At 40.1% G+C, this 27871-nt stretch overlaps 1 protein-coding gene across 2 annotated transcripts; it reads left to right on the top strand.

Moving 5' to 3' along the window:
• Nucleotides 1-41: 41 nt before the first annotated feature.
• Nucleotides 42-27603, top strand: LOC135461329 (glutamate receptor 3-like). Of its 2 annotated transcripts, XM_064738366.1 has the most exons (7): nucleotides 12869-13027; nucleotides 20418-20476; nucleotides 21527-21703; nucleotides 22705-22935; nucleotides 23586-23724; nucleotides 24586-25334; nucleotides 27280-27603. In XM_064738366.1, exons 1-7 carry the CDS (start codon nucleotides 12937-12939, stop codon nucleotides 27346-27348), a joined length of 1515 nt encoding a protein of 504 aa, XP_064594436.1. In that variant the 5' UTR covers nucleotides 12869-12936; the 3' UTR covers nucleotides 27349-27603. The 2 variants fall into 2 exon arrangements, with proteins under 2 accessions (XP_064594438.1, XP_064594436.1); XM_064738368.1 differs by lacking the exons at nucleotides 12869-13027; nucleotides 20418-20476; nucleotides 21527-21703 and adding an exon at nucleotides 42-114.
• Nucleotides 27604-27871: the final 268 nt, after the last annotated feature.

Genomic DNA, 27871 nt, shown 5'->3' with positions numbered 1-27871 from the left:
GACTTGATGGAGATGTTGGGTGATATACTCAGCACCGATGTTCAGATCCAGCTAATGCCCGAGGGCTCACAGGACATACAGACTACAGACATGCTCAATCGCCTGGAACAGAGGGTACGTCATATAGTATACGTCTCATACCCAATGGGGAACGCATCCCACGTAAACATACCGCTCCGATGTAAAGCGTATCATGTGCTTCGCCACGCAATATGGCTGAAGTATTGCCCACGTGGCGTTCATCTGATCCTACATACAGTTCAGTGTTATTCTGCAGTGCTAGTGAACTACGGCATTGCTTAATATAATAAGCGTAACAGTAACTATACTGAAAGGAATAGTGATATAACAGAGAGAACAAAAGTGTTAACAGCTTGAACCGACTTGTTTTAAGCGGTTTATATTCTGGATTCCAGCCAAGCTAAGCAGTGCTTCGCAACTTAAACATTCTCATGAACATTTAAAATAAATGCCAAACTGCATGTGATCAAAATTGTGATCGGTGCTTTACTCGTTATGTGTGGCGGCATGCAAGCTAACACACCTACAATATTTGGACTGATTGTACCCACTATGCTATGTTCGTTTTAGGCCTATTATTATTCATGGGAAGTGGTTTCGTAGCTGGTGCATTGTGACTTGTGGAAGACAACAAATTTTTGAATGGTGAGGTCGCGTGTTCAAATCCAAATCCCGCCAACTCCATTGACCCCCCCACCCCGCACAGGTTTTTTTCGTCAAGAGATTTGCTTAAGTACATGGATAGATATGGTTAACGGTTTCCTCCGTTTTGTAAACCTGACCCTTATCATACACGAGTGAAAGATCCGTACTTGACAAGAATCAAATGAATAAACGAATACATAACAGGTTCGGTAGAACTTCAGCTAACCTCAACTCACAGTGACATTTCCAGAATACTGGATCGTTATGTAATCTTTAATAGGAGATTACCACATTAATTGTGGAACTAAAAGTTTTGCTTCATGTGTTAAGAATTTGTAAGCGTGACTACCGTTGAGTGACTACGGTGGCTTGATTATTTCTAGGTGTTCTCCTTAAGAGGTTGAAGGTAGCCCAATGCAGTACTGATATACCGAAGAGAGTAACAACTGATATCCAAACGCAGTATGCAAAAATTTCTTTATTATAACAGAATTGATTGGTGATAAAATTTTCTTTACATTGTCGCAGAAAACTGACATAATTGGACCTTTGGAAATCACGTCTGTCAGCGAGAGTGTTGTGGATTTCACTAAACCTATCATTCACTATAGTTAGTTCCAGTTGTGCAGGTACCGGTCACTGACGTCTCATGGCTGCTAATTAGGTCTAGGTTCTTCCTGAAGCCGTTCAGCGCAGGCGTGGCTAGTAACTCTCGTCTGGTTTTTCGCAGTGAGTACCGCGCACATATCGAGAGAATCTCCATGTTGCTATAATGACACATTTCGTTACATTATTATGCACGATCAATATGCCTCAGTCATTATACGCCAGACTAGTAAGAAACTCGGACCGTTAAATATCAAAATTAAGTTTGGATAAAACATTATGAATTAAATCGCATTCAATTGGCTACCAGGTAATAAATAATCCATACTACAATGTGCTCGTAATGGGACCAACCATCTCGTGCAGAGGCAATTCGCGCCCAATCCAGATTGACGATAATTCCCCGTAATATATGAGAAGAACGTTGTATCAAGTTGTCCTCAAATCGACAACACAACTTTGGTCTGAGTTACTATGGATGGAGAATGCTCACTATTATCTCTGTGTTTCACTGATAAGTTCGAGTGAGTGAGTGAGTGCTTAGGCTTTAGTGTCACACTTAACAATTTGTTGCCGGAAGGATTACCATCGCTCTTTTATCTCGCGCCGCTTCAGTGAGACGACTCATGACGTAGTACATGACTAGAGTAACTTCTAAATACAAGGTCATTTTCACTCAGTACTTCAGCACTTATTATGCCATCCCCAGAGGTGAAGGGCTGATTTTTATACATGTCTTATACAACTCTTGTGCCACGCTTGCCATCATCATGGCGGTGGTTAGCACAGCAGCACGGCCCAATGACCCGGGGGCGTCCCACCAATGCAGCTGTGGGTTCAGCTTACACTGGCTTCCTATCTGGCCGTACGTGGAAAGGTCTGCCAGCAACTGCAGATGGTCGTGGCTTTCCCCTTGGATCTGCCCGAATTCCACCCACCATATAATGCTGGCCGCTGTTGTAAATATCCTATGGTACTGTGTAAAACACCAATGAAATAAATAAATAAAACAAACATTACCATGGCAACAAATTCTTTAGAGAGAGGTTTGGTATGACACTACTGATTCTACCCTTGTACGAGGTCTTAAAGCAGGCGACTGGAATACATTTCTGCTGTAATCAAGGTAGAATCATTTGTTTAAATTATTATTGACTAGTTATTACCGTTTATTTGCAATGCAGGCCAGCCTTTGTGATAAATCGCTTCAACCCCAGGGAAAGGGGCACGAAAACGAAGCCTTTGGCGGATATGACGATGACTTTGGTGTCCTCTTCAAAGCATGCTACGGTCGATATTTCGCTTTGTTTATTGAAGCATTTGTTCAGTAAACTGAAATATTGAACCAAACATGCTATGATGATGATGGTGGGTTCTTAAATCAAAATATCAAAGCAAATATGCTTTGCTTGTTATGTATATCTATGTATGTATACCTGGAATTATTGGTCGTACTTAACAAATTTTCAGTCATATGACGGCGGGGAGTCATTAGATGGGTACACATATCCTGTGTCTTCTTGTGGCAGGGCGTGTCCAGAGTGCTGCCCACTACTAAAGTATCTTGCCAAACACACCAGACATGAGAACCCACCAAGTCCCATTATACTGCATAAAAACGACTTAACCAGTCCTTTTTCCGTGCTCAAGCGAAGCAGCAACAAGTGTGATTCTTAAAGAATTTGGCGTGACCCAACCAGGGTTGGATCCATTCTCTCTTGTAGTTGTGATTTTAGTCTGGTAGGTCTATGTTAAACTGTTTAGTGGAAATCACTGCTTGAGCACATAAAATGTCCAGCTTGTGTGTAAAAAGTGAGAGAAAGATGGAATCACCTCTCATCGATTTCAACTAACCATTATCGATTCTGATTTCCCATTGCTGGAATCAGTCAATGCAGCCCATTTTACATACATGTATGTATAGTACTCTTTGAAAATTGAGAGTCAAAAGGAACTCTCCAAAATCAATTATACAAGATGTGTAACACAGGTCCACATCAACTGTAACAAATTGGCACAGAAACATTAATGGGTACCTTACTTAAATGTACCTATACTTTAATGTGTACTAAATTGTGTACATGTGATACACATCTTGTTTACATCGCGAACTACACATGCGTACAAAACGATTTATATTAGATTTTGAGAGAATGTGTAGACTTTGAACATTTTCAAAGGTTGCACGCCATTATTTTATAATTAAACTATATTAGGACAGGTTTTGGCTGAATATCGTGAACAGTTGTATTCACTCAAAATTTTCTAGAAATATAAATCAACACGAACTGGAATATGCTTACTTTTTTGGAGTAGTATATTTTCTGGAAGAAGTGTTTGTACGAAGTATAATAAAGACTACACTCCAGAGCCTATTTATGGAATTTCGACATAAATGTATACAAAATCAAGCGTAACCGTTTTTTTCTTTCCTTCTTTCTTTTTAGAAAACCGTGGTGAAGAAGCCAGAGGAGGCAGTTATTGTGGAGACGCCAGCTGAAACGGCCAATGTCTGAACTTCCGGTTTGTGAAAACGCGCTCTATCCAATGATGATGACGTGTTTATCCCATAACACCGCACATTCCTCAGTTGGCTTAAGCACATTCACCCGTCTTACATCTGAAGGTATAGCAGTGACACCCAAGAGGATATGACAGAACCGCTCTTGTCCTCAGCCAATCCAAGTTGCTGTGGTTTTGTACAGGGCCTGAGAACGAAGAAAAAGACACAAGGTGCAACTAGATTATATGTCGATATGTATTGGTTGTGTATACAGCCGCATTCTCACTGTCCGATTATTTTTTTGTATCAAACGTGCACTAGACAAACGTTATTTCATACAATTTTGAGCACCATCAGTAAATGGCCAAAAATGTCACCCGCAAAAACAGCATTTTAAGAGGCAAATAAATACCATAAAATATTATAAATATTGTTTGCTGAAACATTTCCAAGATGAAGATACAACGAACAATCAGTAACATTGTTTCTTGTCAATGTTTATTCATTGTGTCGTCCTTTTGGCTGCTTGTCCATGTTACCGCTGCTGTCATTGGTTAAAATTTCCGTTGTGATGTCATTTATGTCACTAAAATCCGTGGTTTAGTGATGGTGATGAAGTATTTATCGTTTTGATTAGTCATAGTTTAAACCTCATTGCAATGAGGTTTTAAAAAATTATCAGGTTGACTCCTGTGTGCCTTTCAATGGGAACATCAAATTAACTCTTTATTGCATTTTTACCATTTTGGTTTTACTCATATCATTGTGAAATGCAGCTATTTTAATTCATTATCAGATGACCTGTTCAAAAATCCTCTACAATATGGCTGCCTCCAGATGTCCTACATTTACATGACAATAAATTATAGAACAGTAATTATGAACACAGTTAAAGTTATTTTAATTGACAGACCTGCCATTATTAAGACACACATCTTATGGGCGTGCCAAGCTGTGTAAAGCACGTACCATTCTCTGCTATGACGCTACAGTGCTTGTGAACTACGTCTTTGCCTTGTGAGCACCGTTATACAGGAACAGTGCCGTGTGTACAGAAAACAAGAGGAGATTACACCGCGTGGGTCGATTTTTTAAAGCGCGGGCAATGTTCTCAATTGGTCAGTGGCATTTTGTTGTTGATGTTGCGTGACTCCTGATCAACCCGCTAATTAAAACAAATCGCACGTTACAATCACTGAGATTTCATTTTTTCATCGAAGTGGTCATCAATGGTAGCCTCGTTTTCATTCATGTCTAGGAGGGTGTACAGCCTTCATTCCATGCAGACAAACACATGCGAATGTTTTACACAATACTTAGTACAGATATGAGTACTCTGTGTTTTTTTTTCTAGTCTTTTCACTTTGAAACTTAAGCCCTAATCATGATTATGCTTTTTATATTTGAGAGACCAGCAGCTGTATGTTTTGCATCCAGAATGTATGTTGTTTTTACCAATCTTCACTGGAGACCTTTTGACTTCCTGTCTATATGACGTTTTATCATAATTCAGAATTGTGTTATTTCAAGTTATTATATTAAAATGACATATAATGTATGTATATTGTTAAAATGAAAAGTAAACAACATATCAAAATGTCTTAAAGGAAGTTGGTGCGTTTTGAGTTATTGTAAACTTTGATCGTCTGTATTTTACTTGCCATTCGGCTTGGTCGAGTGGTAAAAATGGTAAATGGTAAAAAGTGGTAAAAGTGCTTGTCCATCTATATAGCCAGGACACACTGAACAGTGGTATAGACCTATATATAGCATCAGGCTTGGATTTCTATTGCACCACATCCACAGTGCCTTTCCTCCCGAGATTTGGTGGCAATAAATGGTCAGCATAGCTCACAGGACCGTTTGAGACATCTTGTAAGATTGTAGTTGGATATCATTTGGCTTCTACATGTACCATTGTGCCATACACCTATATCGAGATTGCCAACTCTGGGGTTTCCTCCGTCCATAAAACTAGTTCCGTCGTGTGAGTTAACAGTTACTTAGTATTATGCGTTAATACCTTTATTGGTATTTAAATCAACGGTAACAATTTTTGTTACCGACCAAAAACAAACTGTTTATAAATTCTTACATCTGTATAACTTGACTCTGGCCAATATTTAGAAAGATTTATTGCTACCGCCATGAAACGCCTCGCCGAAGACACCGAACATGACATCTCATCCAGTCACAGTACCGTTATACCCAATCGACAAATACTTGGCTTATATCCTTGTGTGCTACGACCATTATATAAGGCGGTACCTACATTGACGATTTTTATGACAAGTGGGCATTGAACTTCGATCTCACGTTTGCAGGTCGCATGAACACTAATATAACTAGCAATCAATATATGGCGTGACGTGGAAAGTACAATATTAAATCCAGTTTCTCAATATTAAAAAATCCGAATGATTAGTCATCAAAGTAGCGTGACTCGATTTTAAAATTCATTTATCACAATGGACAACAACAGCACAAATCCACGCACAGTCACACAATCCACGTAAAATAAACTTGAAAGGAGAGGAAAACATAAAGATGATGCAAAAATCAGGTGGAAGAGCAAGAAAATTTGTTTCCAAATATGGTCTTTAATATTTTTTTCGATTTTTTTCTGTCAGCAGAAAAGGACATTAGAATATATTTTTGTACGCATGGTGGGGGGACCACCTCTTGGTACATATGGCCATAATAATGCTGTAAATAAGGATGTGATGCAAACCTAATAAATTTATTTCAATGTAAATTTGTTGTTCATATCCAAACACATGCATTTAATCTAAGTTATGATAATATATATAAATATGTTAAAATATAAATATGATCAAAATCCACGTTGAGCTCTTTTGCCCGCTGGAAAGACCTAATTTTAGTGCTAACACATTTATCAAACGTGTTACATCCTCATTTACCATCACGCACAGACCATATATACCAAAACGTTGTCCCAAAAACCCACCATGCAAAACTTGTTTTCAAGTGCCTTTTTCTCTTTAAAAAAAACATTAATCTGTAGTTTCCATATATCCCAAATATGAACGAGTACATCATTTGCGCTTGAAATTTATTCAAGAATCATTTATCCGATAGCTTAAATGATCAAGCTTCCAAAACCGATGTGAACAAATGTGAAAATTCGTCACGTCTACCCTAATGGGAGACAATTTCCGGCACAGTAGCGACTCTATAGGGTCCAAGCTGAAACTATCATTGTTTTGTTGCAATGAACAAGTAATACTTTACATTTTCCACGAAACGTCATCACAAAGGAAAAAAGGACTAGTAGACTAAGGCTTAGGTTTCAAATAATTTAGGCGGGAAACGTCTAAAACTATAAATAGGGATTCAAGACTGGAACGTAGACAGGCTAAAACCATACTCAGGGAAGGCTTTAAAGCCGGAATCCTGTACAGTTGTCTTAGTCTGCAGATCGATGCGGCCGCTAAAAATGTCATTCAAGGGGGGTAATCCCTCGACTCGGCCATACATCAGCCAGTCTTGTTAAAGCCACATGATGGAGCTGGGCTCATTAAATTGCTATGGTATAGGCTTGGAAAATGTGACTATTTTCGCATGAACAAATGTGACTGACAGCCTTTTGGTTCGGCGAGTCTCACTACAAGTTGGTTAATAACACACACCACACGGTTAGCGTCGGCGTCGATTTAAGCTAGGGAAGTTTTAATGCGGGTACACGGCGGTAAATGTTCCTTACTCTTAGTCTGACGCATCCAGTGAGTGCACGAGAGTCGAACTCAGGGGGAATAACTCTCTCCAGCGGGAGAGTCTCAAGTTTTCAAACAAGCATATCTGGTTCCACGTGCAACCTGAAACTTCAAAGAGAAATAACGCATACAAAAACTTCGAAAGGAGGAAAGAAACCAAAAACAATATAATGCACGGCTATTGTTTTAGGCCGACAAAGCGACAAAAATGTAAAATGATGTAAGCAACCTTGTTTTTTTTCTGCCCGCGGAAACAGACATTGAATGTTTGATTTACTTTTTCATACTCAGGCAAATATTACATGAATACAGTTCACAAGAGGCTCATACAGAAAAGAATGTAAAAGCTGTTTAACGTCACTAATGGCATACACTACCAATATAGTTAATAAAACTCACCATACAGCATTTAACTCTGTGAAGAAAATTTAAAATGTAAAGGTATTTTCAGAGTACAATTTTAATGGCCTTTCAATTGCTGTTTGCTTCATTCATACAGTTGAAATAAGGTGTGTATGGTTTGTGCATTTCAGTCCATTTAGCTGAGATAATATTGCGCTATGAAAAAAGTATGTTGCTACATAGCACAATTCTAGGGCTGGTTGTGGGCTGTTAAAACTAATTTGGGGCCTCCGTGGCTCAGTTGGTTAGCGCGTAATGACCCAGGAGTCTCTCACCAATGCGGTCGCTGTGAGTTCAAGTCCAGCTCATGTTGGCTTTCTCTCCGGTCGTTCGTGGGAAGGTCTGGCAGCAACCTGCGGATGGTCGTGGGTTTCCCCCGGGCTCTGCCCGGTTTTCCACTCACCATAATGCTGGTCGACGTCGTATAAGTGAAATATTCTTGAGTACGGCGTAAAACGCCAATCAAATAAATAAATAAATAAAACTAATTTAAGTGGGCATGGGTATTATGTTTATGAAAAGGGATCTAGAACCACCTGAAGATCAGTAAAATTGATTAGCCGTGTGCTTTAAATCTAGACCTAGAGTTGTGCTAGTTGCTGAAAAGCATATAGGTACCACCACTGAAAGTGGGAGTGCAGGGACACGCCGTCTATACCGCTGGGAATACTATCCACTAGGCGTATCTAAGTACATGACTTTTGCTTTAGATTTTGCTTCGTCTAAATGTGTGCATAATCATCCGACTCTGATAAGATGACAACGAAGATAGGAGAATGCCTGGGTTAAAGCAAAGATTCTAACTTTAGTCACATCTGATCATGAGGCACATCGAATAATCTTCATAACCTTAAACAATTCAACTTAGCAAAGGTGGACAAATGGTTAGTGTGTTCGGAGTCTCCTGGCCATTAAAAATGGCGCTTGTTGCTGTTTCGATTGGCGCTAAGTACTGGGAGGTTAGGGCATGCAAATAGGACTGGCCATATCTGGTGTCCTCGGCTACTTCGTACCGGTACTTCCTGTGGCAGCACTTTGGCTACGTGGACTCGCCCTGCCACAAAAAACTCCCAGCATGCATATACACACATGTATATGTGATACCATATCCATTGAAAGATATTTACCTTGTTCCAAGCGGCAAGAATATCGAAAAGAAAGAAAAGAAAAACTAAGGCATAAAAAATGAAAAAAAAAGTTGATAAGAATCTAAACGATTTAGGTTCCTCAAGCCAATAGGAATGGGCCACCCAAAGATGAGTCAGACATTACAATGGCTTTTTCACAAACGCGTTATTCTGTTTTCTGCTGATTGTCGACCGTACTCTTGCTGTTGCAGATCTGCCTCTGCGATTGCTTAACTACCCAGTGCAGCGGTATATGCAATTAGTACAGCTTCCACAACACTGACACTAATTGCTGTACTGCGATGCACGGCTTCCCAGCATAGTTGATGTTACACACAGCCTACTTAGCGGTGCAGTGCAAAATGACTGCCTGCCTCACGTAAACTGGCAAGACTGCACTGGAGCCTGTTGTACACCCGCATCTGCTACAGGGAAAAAGAATACGTCTGTTGTTCTGCACATAGGTTCTGATTGGTTCTGAACCGTAGCAATCTCATTGCTTGAGTAGTGGAGAACACAGTCGATCTAGTTTCTGGCTCTGATTTAAACCCTTCATAGCACTATATTCTTCATATCGTCTTTCAACTTTAACCGTGCCTGAGATATTGGAATAAAACGTGCATGTTTTGTTTTTGACACAAACAATTGAGCATTGTAACAAAACTTAGTTGGCCATACTAGTATTTCTCGTATTTTCTATTCTTTTCTATAGAAGACGTTTCTAGCTTATTCCATCATACAAGTGAGTAAGTGTATAAAAGTGAGCGTAGTTCTAGTTTGAAAACGAATATATATGTAATTATAATTTTCAAATTTTCAAGGATTTGCCTTAGTGACGTTAAGCCGTCAACGGTTTTCTCTCGAGTAGCCTTACGTGGAGTTTGCTTCTTAAGACCACTGGCCTTCTACCAAATTGGGGCCTCCGTGGCTAGCGTAGCGTAATGACCCAGGAGCCTCTCACCAATGCGGTCGCTGTGAGTTCAAGTCCATCTCTTGCTGGCTGCCAATAACCTGCGGATGGTCGTGGGTTTCCCCCGGCCTGTGCCTGGTTTCCACCCATCATAATGGTGGTCTCCGTCGTATAAGTGAAATATTCTTGAGTACGCGTAAAACATCAATCAAATAAATAAATAAATTCGACCAAATTGAATACATATATGTTATATGTGGATCAGTTTTCCAGTGGGCTTATAATGACTTGTCAAAGGTCGGGGGTTTACACCGGCACTTTCACCTGTTATATACGCCGTTCTCTGAGCAGACGACCGGTTAGCCTGTGTCCACTGGATTCGTGGTTGGGTGGGTGGGGTGTTTGGGGTTGGGGGTGGGTAAGTGTGGTGTTCTACTCAAAGCCTGACCACCGTTAGATCCTTAAGTATTGTTTACTATATATGAAGTTTACCAGGCTTTCACTTTCAAATTCGGATAGCACATGAATACATATCTACAAAGGCAAATCATGTCTAAAAAGCAAGCGTAATCAAACAAACATGCGCACTATCAACTTTGACATGTTTCGTTCCACGCCTGCTTACTTGGCCAAAGCTATAAACATGAAGAAAAAAAGAAAACCTTTTAGATCTGCAGGTTCTATATGTAAACAGCGCGCATGTATACGATGCTAGCTGCCTGTTATGCAGCGCGACAGCCAATGAGAGCGCTTTTTTCTTACACCCGCTCTCCAGCGCAGTGTAGGCCTAACCAAATATACAACCTTGACAATTATATATAATGTATGATTGGAGTTCCACATGTGACCTTCATGGGTCTGGGTTCTCGTGTACGACGTCGATGCCTAAAGTACCACTACTTCCCTCTCACACCGTAGAACTTACTACACTGACTTGCATGAATAAAGATCTTGTTTTTTTTTTTCTTTTTCGTGTTATTTTTATGCACTGGTATGCATACAGGAAGGTGCTTTTCCTTAAACACAGATGTATGCCTATATAATATAAATATTTAGTTCCAGACGGTCAAGTGAGACAGTAACAACATCTAACACGACATTGTAATATCTGGCCACACAGCAAATGAGGTATATGCCATTCAGTTTGATTGTAAATACTGCTGTTCAGTTGCAACTTATAAATACACTTTTTAACACCATGTGAATTAGGTAAAAAAGCTATTAACAAACTATGGACATTTAACGATTCAGTTTTTATTATCAGTTTAAATGGTGTTTCACGCCTTACCGTAAGAATATTCCCGTATACGTCAGGGGCCAACATTATGGTGGGGGGGGGGGGGGGGCAACCGGATAGACCCCGGGGGATACCCATGACTATCCGTAGGTTGATGTCATGCTGGGGGATATCTACACATGATTCCTCATGCTATCGGCAGTACTGAGTCACGTATACTGACTGGTGATATTATTCCAATGGATCTGTGACTATTGGCTGCAAAACATCAGGTTTTAAAGGATGCCATTGTTAGATATTTAGGGCCTACATTCATGGAGTGAAGATGAATGCACTGTAAGGTAATGGATGAAATCTCTTCTCACTCCGGTGAGAGAAAATCTGTTCTACTGAACTAAATTTCGTTAAATCGGAGCAGTGCAGTGGTTTGTGTTCGGCAATCTCATGAAGAAAGAAATTCTCACATTTCCCCGTAAAATTCGACCCGAATTTAACGACTCGGTTATTTTACCCGCAATAAACATTTTGTATCATTCAGCTAAACAGTGCGAACAGACAACACTAAATTACTTTTTATGAACTAAGTATTATGCTTCACAATAAAGATGCTCTAAGCGGATTTACATACACAAATAAAAGAAAACCTTATGGAGATGCTAAAACACAATGAGGCAGTATTCTTCAAAACTGGAACTATGTCTCGATAAATTCGTGACAGTTTTCACCACCACAGAAATGCCCTCATATGACTCTGTTCGCTTCACTTCAAGACCCTATACATGAACCCGACATGAACTACCCATTATCGTTAGGTAAGGTGGTCACAAAGGTTCCACAGCAGTTAAACTATCTGTGATTTCCAAACTTATATCCTGTGAAGTTGCCCAGTGTTATCCCAGTAGCTAACTGTTACATAGCTTCATCACGGCAATCGAGGTTTATGATGTGAAGCTACCGAGAACGCCGACTCGTTTGAATGCTGATGTTTGGGTCAAAGGCACGTGGACACAGGGGTACTGAGTGTAGGTCTGCCAGTTGACGTCCACAAGTAACATTTCTGGGTACAAGTTGACATTGGCTGGCGACCCCCCCCCCCCCCCCCACCCCCCGCCTCTCCCAGGGTTTAACATAGCAAGATTTAGCATAAAGATGTTGCGCAATGCAAGGAATCGAGCTTGTAAAAACTCCGCAAAGAAACCAACATTATTGGAATCGATGAGGTTTGTTCAAAGTTTCCCTAACATTACTGCATGTAAGCTATATATGCGTATGTGTATATACCCACGAAAATTCTGGAACTTGTTGAACAATATCAGCCCAAGACGACAGAGTACAAGAGTACATATGGTTTCACTGAAACAAGTTGTCACTCAGTTATTTCTTGTGCATTTCTCTGCTGTCAAAATCATTCTGACTGCTACGTGATATACCGCTGCTGTGTATATGATGATGAGAACTTTTAAGAAAACTCTTGTAACCCTGATTCAATACCACTCCAACCTAGTTAAAAACCTCACAGCAGGAAGAGTTACTGCACAGAGTAACTGCTGCGATGTGTGTATTGGTTGAGCGGCTGCGCGCGACGAATCCCAGCGCGCGCTAGCTTGTTGGCAAGGCAACAGCCCGTATCCTCATCCCCCTCCTTAGCCCCGTCTCTTGGACCAGCCGCCCGCGTCACTCTTCATCTCCCGTGGGGTCGAAGCAAGAAACTTTCCCCACATTAGTCAACAAGTTTTGCTGAGCCGGCAAGCATGGCAGCTAAACCAACTGGACATTGTTCCATCCTCCATCGGGGACATCTCTTCCTTGCAGCATGGATATTCCTAATAGCAACACTATCCGGTGAGTATATACTCGTATTTCAGCGTGTACCTGTGTATGTATGGAGTAAGTAATTGTATACGTGCGTTGATTCCGCACACTTTAGAGGTTTCCAATTAGCTGTATAGAGTCTCGCCTTTTCCAGCGGGCCTTATCAAGGCGTGTCTATGAAGATTTAGCAATGGAGGTCACAGGGTTAAAGTCTTCCATGCACTTTTGCTCCGACTACCCATGTTTTCGCGATGTTTGTATTGTTTGAGCGGCTGCGCGCCATGTTTTCCCTTGTATATGCACTACTTATCAAAACCCAGAAAGGTTAATCCATAACCAAAGATTTATAACTGCAAAATATTCTCACGTAAAGTGTCTTCATGATCAATCTTGTGCATTCCTGGACATTCTAAAAGACATTCTTACGGCCACTTACTTTCCCACGTGTGACAAACGATTGTACACCAATTTTATGTGAGACCACACAAAAGAGCAGAATTCTCGCTAACAAGTACACCAGGCTATAATGGAGAACGAGGAATGTTGAAAATTCCTGTCCGACGAGGGGATCGAACCTATACGCATCGACCATCATGTTGTTTTGATGCAATATTATTTATTATGTATATTATGCAGACCATGTATTATTATACCCTATATATGTATGTGCCACGTTCAAGTGCAAAAATTGTCAATGTTTCGCTCGCCACCGAGATTTGGCTTTGGGCAAGCACTATACATGCATATGGGAAGTTTGTTTTGCCGGTTCAGTTTGAAACTATGCCATTGTAAAATTCTGTCATTTGTAGCCTGAATGATTTGATTTCTTTCACCAAGGAATCTGCCAGGTTGCCCAGTTAACTTTAATCTTGATATACATATTACGGGTAGAGAAGTTGCATATGTATCAGTTTAATTGCAACCGTAGCAGTCTTGCAACAGAGGCAATCTTGCACAAAATGGCCCCTCATTCGTCTCGCCAGCTACCACTTTTACCCACCCAGGGTCTCTGTTTTCCTCGTAAATTACCAAATTCCTGAGGTGAACTCATCCTGTATGTAGCCCACGTATATTAATACTTGGGTTCTGTTTTCTGTTTACCTCGTTGCCATGGGAACCTATTACAAAGTATGCAACCTTTTTTTTTAGCAGCGGTTCAGGTCTTTAGAAATAAGAAAAAAAACGTTGAGCACCATGCATGTATGCGGGATAATGATTATATATTTTTAGTTGACTGAAGGTTAAAAAAATAGAAAAAAGTGTGAAGTATGGCGTTTTAAATATATTCTGATAGCTATATCGTCTTGTTCGTGAGTGTGTAGTAAAGCAGAATGCCGTCTTCCAGATTTAGGCCCACCGTCTTCCGTGAGAGAGGAAAATCTTGTTTGCCGTCAGAAAAAAATATCACTTAGTTACAGGGAACCTGTTTACACGGCACGGCAAACGCGACGAATATCTTTTGACAAGTGGTCCCGTCGTTAGTACTGTGTGGTTGTCTCGCGTGGGAGACCTTTTATTGAAAATATATTAACCACGTGACAGGTTTTTTTTTATCAACACATACGCGTGCGCATGTGCACATACGTGGAAGACGTTATGATCTGTAGCGGAGTGGTAATTTGCATAGAAAGCTCACTTTGCGGAAATTCGACAGTCCCTCTTGATACGATATTTAAACTTTATTGTAGAAAGGTGTTAGTTATAATACAATTCATGAAAACGCGTCCGTTTGACATTTAACTTCCCGGTCTGTTTTTTTTTTCACACATTTAAATCTATACAACATCATTGTTGCCATCTACCTCATCTTCATCATCATTTCGATATTATCCAACCCGATTGTGTAAAAAGTAGGAGCAATCCTGCTATTTGTGACAAAAGAGAGAAATGTTGTACTTATTTGCCTGATATATACTCAGTACAATGTTTCCATCGTGGGTGGAGGAAACCATTCAAAGCCTGGTGGATACTTGTACATGACACACCTATATTGACGACACAGAAATATTTTACATATATGTAAAGACTTATTTAAATGTGCTTTTACTTGTAAAACAGCTACATTATATATATTTAGCGTGCCTCTTCTGAACAATAAGTTAGTCTGTCATTTTAACAAAAGTTCATTGCAGTTGAAAGGCAGAATACTTTGATAAACGTATTATTTGACATTGTTTAGTACACTATATAAGCATAATTGTGTTAACTTTACATTCGACAGATGTCATTAATATCCACGTAAAGCGTTAATCGGACAGGAAACGCATGTAAATAAAAAGGTTATAACCATCAGTACAAAAGTCATATACATCCTGAAGACCTGCATGAAGGGACCAGATATGTACAAACTCAAATTTGTTTATAGAACAAGAAAATGTTATTTCCGAATGGCGAGGTGGTATTCAAAATTTACTCATTACACGAAAGGGTGAATTGAAGGTCAGTTGAAAATGCCATGCGTTCATTATTCTTTGTGTTATTATGCCGCTGTGTTATTTGCGTGAAGGCCTCTTCATCCGCAATACTGACCATATATTCCTAACATCCGGGGTAAAATGACGACATTCTCGACGACGAGCTGGGCAGATAGGCTAGCATTATGTGGCAAATAAAATGCCTTTGGCATAATACTGTATTGAAGCTATTTCTGTTAGTTGCGAATATTTATAGTAATGTGACAATTACAAGCACGCGACGCCTCCGTGATTGACCGTCCAATCAGATCACTCGCATAGCTCCAAGACGAAATGGTTGTCCCAGTGTTTGGATCATTTCCCACTTGGTTTCCAGTTTAATTTCCAGCCCAGCGGTGGAAAAATTATACTATCCTGGTGAGATAAAAATAAAAGATGTAAATGTGGAAAAAATACATGTACAGATATAAACTAAAATTTGCAGTTTGATAGTTCTCGCCACTGCTTGCCACTGCCTCTGGTATTATTACGTTTATCAGTTTGTGCGTATCTTCATGAATAGTGCCTCAAATCATGAGGGTTGGGGGGTTTGAAATGATTCACAATTTGACCTTTTTTTCTGAGCCTTGTGTATGTATATACAATTTTAACAGACGGTATATCTGTAGTGACGTAAAGAGCGTTTAGTCCAGGCAGTTCACTCAGTTTGTGGTTGCCTGCAGGAGTACGCCAGGGTATTATGTTACACTCGCTTTAAGTTACAGTATCAATTATTAAACTTCATCTATCCCATTCGGTAACCACGTAAACGGGTTTCGCATTAAGGTGGTGAAACACGTAACACGGGTGGAGTTTCGTGAAACTTAAAACCAGTTTTACAGAGCATGCAAGCTTTCCCCATTTCTTTTGAAATCTGTCAATTGGAACATTACTCTTTAGGCAGATGTATTTTTCGGTGGTGTGATGGTGTCTCCTGTACAATATAAGAAAGGTATGAAGGCTGGTTTTCTCTCTCTCAATTTTCATTTGTAAATATACCATTTTCTTAATTATACACGATAATTTAGGTGTATTGTGGGATTGCTTCTCGATATATGCCAAATACGGTGTTATTCTTGGAGAGCATTTTGACCGTAATGGTACACAAGTCCGTAAACCACCAGTCAACGAACTGATGTCAAAAATACATGTTAGTAAGAGTGTTACCTTCATACGACATACGGCATAATGAGTCTTGTTATTGACTATCCTTAAAAAGTGGACTAATTGTTTTATTCTACAAAAAATAAATAAAAGGAAGTATGCGATGCATTAGTCTAAACTAACGAAATGATCTAAGTTTACTAACCTTGCATATCTTGTAAAGAGAGCCGCAGCTTTCATGCATAACAGAGTTATCAATTAATAAAATTTCCTTCTACTTCTTTACACAAAATTGACTGAACAGCTATTTTATTCGCCAGATTTCACTTTTTTTTCATTTCATTTTTGTACTTTTTTTCCATTTATAAAAGTACAGAAATCTAAATTAGCCTCCATTATTGTGTCACTCCCTGTAATATCCTTTAATCAAACGTTTCCAGGCAAACGGAATGGCCTGTCTGAGACAGGGACAAAAAGTCAACTGCCGCTTGGATGTTGAATTTTTCTCGTAGTACATTAGGTGGCAAAAAGTTACCATTTTCATCAAATAGTTGGCACAAGTGTATAACCCATGCCTCGTACAACTGTTTCCAAATTATGGTTTTCGTTCCAATAGTCATACACCTGTTAAACTATAAACATTGTTTCAATATTTTGGTACAGTCTACATCAAACCAGTTTTCTGTTAATAGAGACTTGGGCCTTCAAATTAAGCGACCATGTTGTGATGTTGAGCAGCTAGATACTGTCGCATCTGTGGTGCCGATTAAATGTCAGCTCCGCGACGATTTTGATAGATAAGCCAATATAAGCCTGCCATCCAGTGAGTTTAATTTGCACCACATTGGTAGCCGATCATTTGAGCCGCAGAGAGTGAATCTGATATCCTGTGGGTCATTAGGTGGCGTAACCCTATTATGTAACAAAGCGTCAGGCCCTGGACGTCAAGATGCCTAAATCAAAATCTGGTTGTTAATCACAAGAGTATCTTTGAAGAAGAATATCAAAGACATTTCCTCCGCGACATTTAACATTTACATCACCTTTGAGTAAATAATAAAAATTTTCAACACAAGCGAAATGCAGCTGATGATGCATGTAAGGTTATTCATAGAACGGAAAGTAACGACATGTTAACTCGTTTAAAGGCTTTAAGGAGGTATCAGTTACCTCCTTAACCACAAAATGCGTGGATGAAAGTATTTGTTTAATTAATTTTTAATGTCGGACCGGTACTGACAGAATTTTCACATGTATGACTGCAGTCTGGTTAATGGTGAAAAAAATTAAGAAAAAAAGGCGAAACGGAAGGATTTATGGCTGATGCTGGTTACAGTATAACACCTCCTTACGTATACATTTACATGTGCATTCGAGCTCTTGTTACTGATAAATTGGAGTGAATCCAATCTACGATGTGGCTCCTCACCCTGGCATTAAGTAAGTAAAGTATGAACTAAAGCAGGACAAGACATGGTTAGACAAAATATGCTAAATGGTCTAGACTAGTAAAATTTCTCCCTACAAGTGTATTTTTAGAAGAAAACGTACTACTTTTGGTTTTAAAACTTACGTTATTTCCATTAGGATTTCATCCTAATTTCCATAGCAACCTCAAAGATCAATAGAATTCTCAGAATCAGGCAAAATGTACAACTTTGTCTTTGGCGAAATTTCACGCCATTTACCGTAGTTCGCTTTATAAGCACGCTCACATCATCTGGATTCTCGCTAACCACAATTGTCCCAATATAGCAATCATTGAAAGAGATTCACGAACACTCATTTTCTGTGCTACACGCTCCATTTCGTTGAAATACCACAAGTTCAGCATGATGCATATCCAGCCTATGACATTTGAGTAGCTATTATTAATATCATGTGGTGACAGCGTAGGAATGTTAACGCCGAAAAATACCTGCGGGCTCCGATTCTATCTTACTGGAGGCCAGTGTCCTTTGTGTGTTAGTCATACCGAGAAAAGTCACACATGCGCAGATGGAAAATGGGCCAAATCATGAACCACATCATGGACAACCGCGTTAATCATACCAAAGGTATCACAAGGTAGTCTACATCACAGCAACATGCACCGCGAATCACATCGTGCAGAACCGCGTTAACCATACCAGAGGTATCACAAGGTAGACTACATCAAAACAACATGCACCATGAGCCACACCATGAACAACCGCGATAACCATGCCAGAGGTATCACAAGGTAGACTACATCACAACAACATGCACCATGAGCCACACCATGAACAACCGCGTTAACCATACCAGAGGTATCACAAGGTAGACTACATCACAGCAACATGCACGATGAGCCACGATATGAACAACCGCGTTAACCATGCCAAAGGTATCACAAGGTAGACTACATCACAGCAATATGCACCATGAGCCATACCATGGACAACCGCGTTAACCATACCAGAGGTATCACAAGGTAGACTTCATCACAGCAACATGCACCATGAGCCACACCTTGAACAACCGCGTTAACCATACCAGAGGTATCACAAGGTAGACTTCATCACAGCAACATGCACCATGAGCCACACCATGGACAACCGCGTTAACAATGCCAGAGGTATCACAAGGTAGTCTACATCACAGCAACATGCACCCTGAGCCACACCCTGGACAACCGCGTTAACAATGCCAGAGGTATCACAAGGTAGACTTCATCACAGCAACATGCACCATGAGCCACACCATGAACAACCGCGTTAATCATACCAGAGGTATCACAAGGTAGTCTACATCACAGCAACATGCACCCTGAGCCACACCATGGACAACCGCGTTAACAATGCCAGAGGTATCACAAGGTAGTCTACATCACAGCAACATGCACCCTGAGCCACACCATGGACAACCGCGTTAACAATGCCAGAGGTATCACAAGGTAGTCTACATCACAGCAACATGCACCCTGAGCCACACCCTGGACAACCGCGTTAACAATGCCAGAGGTATCACAAGGTAGACTTCATCACAGCAACATGCACCATGAGCCATATAATAAACGATTCCACAGGCCACAACAGTGGCGATAAAATACGTAAACCACTCGGCGAACCACACGATTGTCTATACCGTGAACCACACGATTGGCTACACCGTGAACCACACAACTGGCTATATCGTGAACCACACGATTGGCTATACCGTGAACCACACGATTGGCTATACCGTGAACCACACGATTGGCTATACCGTGAACCACACTGTATTGCGATTCCATCATGCACATCATGGACCACACCATATGATACAAAACGAACCTTTCAAATTGAACAACTCGATGGTTTGACAGCCGTTAAGTATACACTGACCATACGCGCCATCCATGTCCACCGTCAAAGTAATCAGTACATAACATGTGTTATAAGCGCTAGTACCTGTGATGTTACAACTTGAGTTATGGATTCAAATAGGTTTTATGAAGGTAAAAATCGGTGTTTGACGATGATTGTATGTAAATAATGTTAATTTGTTTGTATATGTTAAATGTGTTGAAAACACAGCGTTTTGTGAAATTCCAGATTAGTGATGTCTGATAAATTACATCTAACACCACTTACCTTAAAACTAATTCTGCTTAATCCATGGTGCTTGGGATGTGTAAGTGACTATACTGTGTGAGAAGGTATACTGTGTAAGTAGCTATACTGTTTAAGCACATACAGGAACAGTTGGAATAAAACCCTTACTAAGGTAAATTGACAAGAGGTCGCCAGGCTTTCACCGACTTTCACGCCGTCGTCACTGTTACTCTCTATGCTGTAGTTTTTTGTTTTTTTTTATATTAATATTTTGGGTTAATTGGTTTCTCACTGTAATTCTTGTTCCAGGTGTGTCTGCCAACAATGCGACGAAGAGTCGGCGTGTGCTTCTGATGCTTACGCGACCAGTAAGTATGAGTTGTTTGCTATATAACAGTAAAGAAGCACTAGTAATACAGTAACAGCAGCTGAGTGAACAGCTACCAGTCCGAGAAATAAGAGAAAAAAAGCAGCTGAAGTAGCATGTATGTATGTTTGCTTGGGATTCTAGGTCGTACTTAACAGTTTTTCTGTTATATGACGACGAGTCATTAGGTGAATGCACATGTACTGTGTCTTCTTGTGGCAGCTAGAGTCCATGCCGCCAAAGTGCTGCCACCACTGAAGTATCATGTCGAGGACACCACACATGACACCCCACCTCTGTCACATTATACTAACACCGGACAAACCAATCTCTTTCCCTTGTTCTAACCTCTCAGTGCTAAGCGCCAAGCCAGCAAGCATCAAGTACCATTTTTAAAGTATTTGGAATAACCCGACCCGGGTTTAATCCCTTCGAGGTGGATACTAGCTATAAGGACTGTATAAAGAGGTAGTTGTGGAACAGTGGTACCAGAAGAATTAGATACAAATGAGTGGTGGTACCATCAGTGACAGTTCGTCAAAGTCGTTATATCTGTAATGTACTGATGGGTAGACGGTTTTTCAGTCAGAATAATTACACCACTGAATATTTCCATGCAGTGTGAGAGGGATCATCTACCAATGATCTCTAATAATGAAGTGGACAAAAAAATAAGGTGATTAAATATCCATGAATAGCCATCAATTAAAGATATCAAGCTCATCTTAGACTTCAAATGTAAACCTTTGGGACGTTTTGTCTCGTCACATGTCTCGTAATCGAATTTAGCTCAGGCGTTTTTCCTTCCCTTTGTTTCTCTCGTGTCTTGCTGTGTCTATTTTTAACGTTTAAGGTTGTCCATTGTCTTTTAACCGTTTTCTGTGGTATCTTATCTCTTAGTCATATTTTGTTCAGGTGTTTTTCCTCTCCTTTGTCTCTCTGCTTTTGTATTATCACTTTAACATTATAGCTTGTCTGCTAAACGTTTTATCTGTTATCTTTCCGACGTTTTAGCTTGTCCATTATCTGTTATAAACGTTTTGTCTTGCAGGAGAAACCGTTCGCGTTTACCATGGAGGAGGGCGGCAAGACGGTGGTGACGGGTTTTGTGAAAGACTTGATGCAGGAGTTGAGTGACATACTTAACACGGATGTTCAGATCCAGCTAATGCCAGAGGGCTCACAGGACATACAGACTACAGACATGCTCAATCGCCTGGAACAGAGGGTACGTCATATAGTATACGTCTCATACCCAATGGGAACGTATCCCACGTAAACATACCGCTCCGATGCAAAGTGTATCATGTGCTTCGCCACGCGATATGGCTAAAGTATTGCCCACGTGGCGTTCATCTGATCCTACATACAGTTCAGTGCTATTCTGCAGTGCTAGTGAATTAAGGCATTGCTTTATATAATAAGCAGAACAGTAACTATACTGAAAGGAACCGTGATGTAATACAGAGAAGAAAAAAAGTATACACACTCTCATGAACATTTAAATTAATACTTTAATTTAAATTTAAAATAATAATGCGCACATAATACTGATTATGTGCGCGCATCAGTTAATACACCTAATTTATCTGGATTGATTTTACCCAATTGGCCATGTTCGTTGTAGGCCTATTATTATCTATACGAAGTCGTTTCGTAGCTGGTTCATTGTGACTCTGACGGTAGACAACAAATGTTTGACCAATAAGGTCACCTGTTCAAATCCAGCTCCTTCTAGTTCCATTGACCTCCGCTCAGGTTTTCCATCAAAAGATTTGTCTAAGAACATGGCGATAGTGGTGATTAACGGTTTCTGTCATATTGTAAACCCGACCCTCATCATATTTGAGTTAAAGACTCCTACTTGACCACAGCAAGTATCAAATGAACAAATGACTACACAACAGGTTCGGTGGAACCTATTAGCCTACTATCAGCCGACGTCAACTCCTAGAAATTCTCAAGAAACGTAGATGCACGTGTTTAATGGGAGATTATCCCCATAGCTGTGGAACTATAAGGTTTGCTTCATGTATTAAGAATTTACAAATGTCTACGGAAATATCGTGTGACTACGATGGTTTCATTATATCTTGGTGTTCTCCTTTAGAGGTTGAAGGTACAAGGTAGGTCAATAACATATCGATATACCCAACCACAGAAGTAGCCGATCAAATTTCTTTATTACAACAGAATTTATTGGTGGTAATATTCTTTAAATTGTCGCAGAAAACCGACCTAATTGGACCTTTGGAAATCACGTTTGTCAACGAGAGAGTGGTTGATTTCACCAAACCCATCCTCACGTCTGGGATAGTTCCAGTGGTGAAGATACCGGCGGCCGCCGCCGGTGACGGGCGCTACAACTACTCATGGCTGCCACTTCCGTCCGAGATCTTCATTATCCTGAAGCCGTTCTGCGCAGGAGTGTGGCTAGTAACTCTCCTCTGCTTTGTCGCAGTAAGTACTGCGCACATATCGAGAGAATGTCCATGTTACTCTAATGACACATTTCGTTACATTGTTATACATGATCAGTCTGCTTTTCTTAGTTCTTTAATTGTTTGTGTTAACCATCGTTTTTGACCTGGAACGTCCATATTTGGCTGAATGCTGGTGTACGAATGTTTGGACGCAAAAATTCCATCCATACACACCAGACTGATAAGGAATGTTACATTTCAACACAAGTCTAAGGTCCTTTAAAGCATTATACATTAACATCCAATACTGCGGTGTCGTTGTACTAGGGCAAACTTCCCTGTAATGTATGAGAGCTATGTTGTGTCAGTTTGTCCTCAAATCGTCATGGCAACAGCAGGAATAAGCAATCGACTACAGAGCTTGGGCCTGAGTTACTTTGGATGGGGAATGTTCCTTAGTATCCGTGTGTTCCTCTGACAAGTTTGATGTACATCGGTATTGTAAGTTCGAAATACGAAATCAAATTTTGACTCAATATTTCAGCGCTCATTATGCCATCGTCAGAAATGAAGTAAAATTCAGATTTTAGCCTTCTACGAGATCTTCATTCTGACGTATAGATACATTTAACGTTACATCCAAGGTTATTTGAATCATTACAGTTATCGTTTTTTTTTGTAATGCAGGTCAGTCTTTTCCTGTATGTGATAAATCGCTTCAACCCCAGAGAAAGACGGTACGAAAACGAGATTTTTGGCGGATATGACGATGACTTTGGTTTGGCAGGAAGTTTCCTCTTCGCTTTCAGCTGTTTGGTATGGCAAGGTATGGCACGCTTTCGGTCTCTGAACTTAAAGGTATTCTCACAGTGCATACTTCCAAAGCAAGGTGTACTTCCCCTTCCCTTTAGGAACAAAGGGACAATACTCTGTATTTCATGTCCTATCTGCCAATGGGAAAGGGTCGTTTAAAAAGCCCTGGACTAAAATGACCACAAATGTAGTCCACGGTCATTAGTACAAGGGCCCTATGTGGACAAGGTTTAATCCATCTCGTCAAACAACGTTTTCGTACAGTTGATGGCAAAAATACAGACAATTTTTCAGTCATCCTTGGGCATATGATGTTTAACTGTAACTATCCTGGCAATATATTAAAAATATGTGTTGCTTTTTCGTCTTCAGCTGTTTGGTATGGCAAGGTAGGTCTGGAATCAGTTATCTAACTAAACTAAAACATAGATTCAGTCGGATCTCACACCATCCCGAATTTCATGGTCATGACTCCAAAAAGCCAAGGCGATTGTAACATAGCATGGCAACATATGTGCATATGTTGACGCCGTACTCAGGAATATTTAACTTTTACGACGGCGGTCTACATTATTTATTGGGGGGAAATCGGACAGAGCCCTGAGGGAAACCACGACCATCTGCACGTTGCTTACAGACTTTCTCACGTACGAACGGCGAGGAAGCCAGCCTGAGTGTGATTTTCAAATCACAGCGGCCGCATAGGTGAGAGGCTCCTTGGTCAGTGTAATGTATGACTGTAACTATCCTGGCAACATGTTGAAAATATGTGTTGCCTTGGAAGCTACACTGACGTTATGGAAGTGTTTCTCGCTATAACATATACAACACCGAAACATTGTATTTTGGTTTTTGTGTGTTCTTTTTTCGGCAGGGTATCCAAGAGCACCAAGGTCAATCAGCGGCCGTATCCTGACTGCCTTCTGGTGGATTTTCATCGTCATATTCCTCATGTGTTACACGGCCAAGCTGGTGTTCTATTTGAATCAGTTCCCCGTTGGCACCGCGCGAGGCAATCTAGCAACGACTGGACAGGCATCTTCTGACGAAAGCTTGGAAGATTTGATGAAAGAAGGCTACACTTTCGGAGTTGTGAAGAATTCTCCAACGTACTACTTTTTCAGGCAATCCAGAGTCCCAGCATACGAGAAAGTTTGGTCCTTGATGAAAGATGCTCCGAACAAGTCTTTCGTGGAGACACCCGATGACGGGTACAAGAAGACAATGGATGGGAACTTTGTCTTCTTGACAAACAGTTTGTCTGCTGACTACATGACACAACGAGAACCGTGCAACTTGATGACAGTCGGCGGTCTGCTGACATCGCAAGGGATCGGTCTCGCTGTGAGTACGGGCTCGCCACTCGGAAATAAACTAAGTGAGGCGATCCTGGAACTGAAGGAGTCAGGGACAATCCATAAGCTTTACAGGAAATGGTGGATCGACACAGGTTCCTGTCCAGGGAAGGCAGCGGCCGTGGGTGTGGCTGGGATCTCGGCGGCTGTACGTCCACTGGAACTGTCGGAGTTCGGAGGGGCCTATATATTACTCATCATTGGGGCCGTTTTGGCAGCCATCGCGCTTCTGCTGGAAATATTATTTGCTAGGAGGCAGAAAAAGAAGGTAAATCAAACCACGTGCACTTAGATTGGACTATAAGGCATGCGCACAATGTCACATCTCCGAGAAGCAAAGCACAGCATGTTACAGTCGATATTTCGGTCTGTTTATTGAATCCTTTGTTCGATAAACTGAAATATGCTATGCTATCATACATGCTATAATGAAGATGATGGCTTCATTGATCAAATTATCTAAACAAACATACTTTGCTTTTTCTTGGAGTTGTGAATGTATGTATATATATATATGCATGTCTGTTTTTTTTTTTTACGTAGCACAATTTTTCAGTCATATGATGAAGATTAGGAGCGAATCCATGCAACTAAGGTGCTACCGCTACTGAAGTATAACCCAGTTATATAATGACGTAGAACCAAACAGTCATGTTTCCTTGCTCCAAGTCTCAGTACTGGGCGCCAAGTCAGGCAATTTAAACCTGATATCACCTCTCGTCCATTTGAACTAACCAATAGCAATTCTGCTTCCCGATCACTGCAATAAGATCGTGTTATTATTTTCATCCCAGTTGGGGATTGTCAGTTCAGCCCATAGCACGTACATGAGAATAATGAGAATAAGAGCGAAAAGCAATGGAACTTTCTAAATGCAATAGTGTACAAAAAATACACAAGACATGTACCACAGGCACACATTAATTGTAACAAAGTTACACATGACATGTACCCACACGGTTAATGTGTACCAAATGTTGTACATGTGATACACACCTTGTTTACATCGTGAGCAACACATGTGTACCAAACAGTGCATATTTACTTTTTCAGAGAAACTGTAGATTTAAAAGTTGAATAGTTCCAATATTTTACAATTCCGTATATCAGAAGGTATCCAGAACACCTCATTCATCCAGAAGAAAGGAGTGCCCAAATGGATTTTGCACTCATCCCACTGTTGATACCTGGTGGAAAATGACACACGTGAAGATATTGCTGGAAAAGTCAGCATCTAGAATGGTTTCAAGTTTGACAACACCGAATCAAAAGAGCGAACCACAATTTTACAGGTGTGACTGACAAATGCTGTACATGTGATACAGACCTTGTTTACATGGCGAGCAACACATGTGTACCAAACAGTGCATATTTACTTTTTCAGAGAAACTTTAGATTTAAAAGTTGAATAGTTCCAACATTTTAGCGAAATATTCCGTAAATTTGAGCAAACTACAAAAGCATGGAATTCCATTAATGCTGCCTAGTTCGAATTCCATGTTCCTACTTTGTGTTCAACAAGAACCTGATCGTCTGCCGATTGAACCACAGCTGTTACACACAAAAATGCTTTTGTTGTATGAACACAAACTTCTTTGCAAATCTTGTGTCACATTTGAACAACTCTATCCTGTGTTGAAAGAAGTGAACAAAAGATGTGTCGGATATTATACACATGACCCCACACGTTTTTTGGTACCAATACAAGATGCATAATGTTGATATGCATAAATTACTTCATTTTTACAACACAAATTTGTGTTTTATTGTTTTGCAACACAAAAATGTGTACTTTACATTTATTTATCACGTTTCTGATGGGGGAAGACTTTTCTGAGTTAAATGAAAAAATTCAAGTTGTGTTAGATTTAAACACAAATGTTTTTGGTGTGTAATAATCAATATTTTCAATTAGATATGCCAATAACACATCTGACAACGGAAACTATATAAGAACATGTTTTAGCCGAATATAGTGAACAGTCTTGTTCACTCAAATTTATACACTTCCATTTTCAAGGACATTATCACAAACTAGAATGTTCTTACTTTTTTGGGAATAGTATATTTCTGGAAAAAGTGTTTGTACGAAGTGTAACGAAACACTTCTCCAGATTCCATTAAAGAAATTTGGACATGCCTATAATTGACGAAATTAAATGTATGGCAAAATCAGACGCTACCATTTTTTGAATTCTTTTCCTTTGTTTTAGGCAACCATTGTGAAGAAACCAGAAGACACAGTTATTGTGGAGACGCCAGCCGAAACGGCGAAAGTGTGAACTTCCGGTTTATGAAAACACGTTCTCTCCAGAGAGGATGACATGTTTACGCCATGAAACCGCATAGTTTTTTGTTTTTTTCAGGCAAGGCACCATTTACTATCTTTAGCTCCATCTGTTAAACTCTGACTTAAGATGTACCATAAGCCGACTTCATTGGTGCATGCAGTATGTTAATGTTTTCATGCAGTACAGTTTGTGTATATCTCAGCTAGATTTCACCCAATCACGCATGTTACACATGAACATGTAGAAATGACGCTCATACTTTTCAAGTCTGTCACACGTGGCGAGGACAGAACTGTTTTTATACTCACCCAATCAAAGCTGCTGAGGTTTTGCACTCTTCAAAAAATAATCTGTTAAATTTAACAGCATTGTAGCGGGTTATTCTGTTATGTAACACACATATTCTATAAGGTCAATATAAAGATTCTATTACACTTAAAGAGCATTATGATGAACACAACAGAATATTAAGTTACAGTAACAGAACGTATTGTACAATCACTGAGACAACAGA

This window comes from Liolophura sinensis, chromosome 1 (genome assembly GCF_032854445.1).
Source record: "Liolophura sinensis isolate JHLJ2023 chromosome 1, CUHK_Ljap_v2, whole genome shotgun sequence".
NCBI lineage: Eukaryota > Metazoa > Mollusca > Polyplacophora > Chitonida > Chitonidae > Liolophura > Liolophura sinensis.
The sequence above is the reverse complement of the archived record's forward strand: the minus strand, read 5'-3'. Positions and strand labels throughout refer to the sequence as shown.

Coding starts and splice junctions, on each gene's coding strand:
- LOC135461329 (XM_064738366.1), top strand. CDS start 12,937: ATGGCAGCTAAACCAACTGGACATTGTTCCATCCTCCATCGGGGACAT. Junction 13,028..20,417: donor CCTAATAGCAACACTATCCG/GTGAGTATATAC, acceptor TTCTTGTTCCAG/GTGTGTCTGCCAACAATGCG. Junction 23,725..24,585: donor CAGCTGTTTGGTATGGCAAG/GTATGGCACGCT, acceptor TTTTTTCGGCAG/GGTATCCAAGAGCACCAAGG.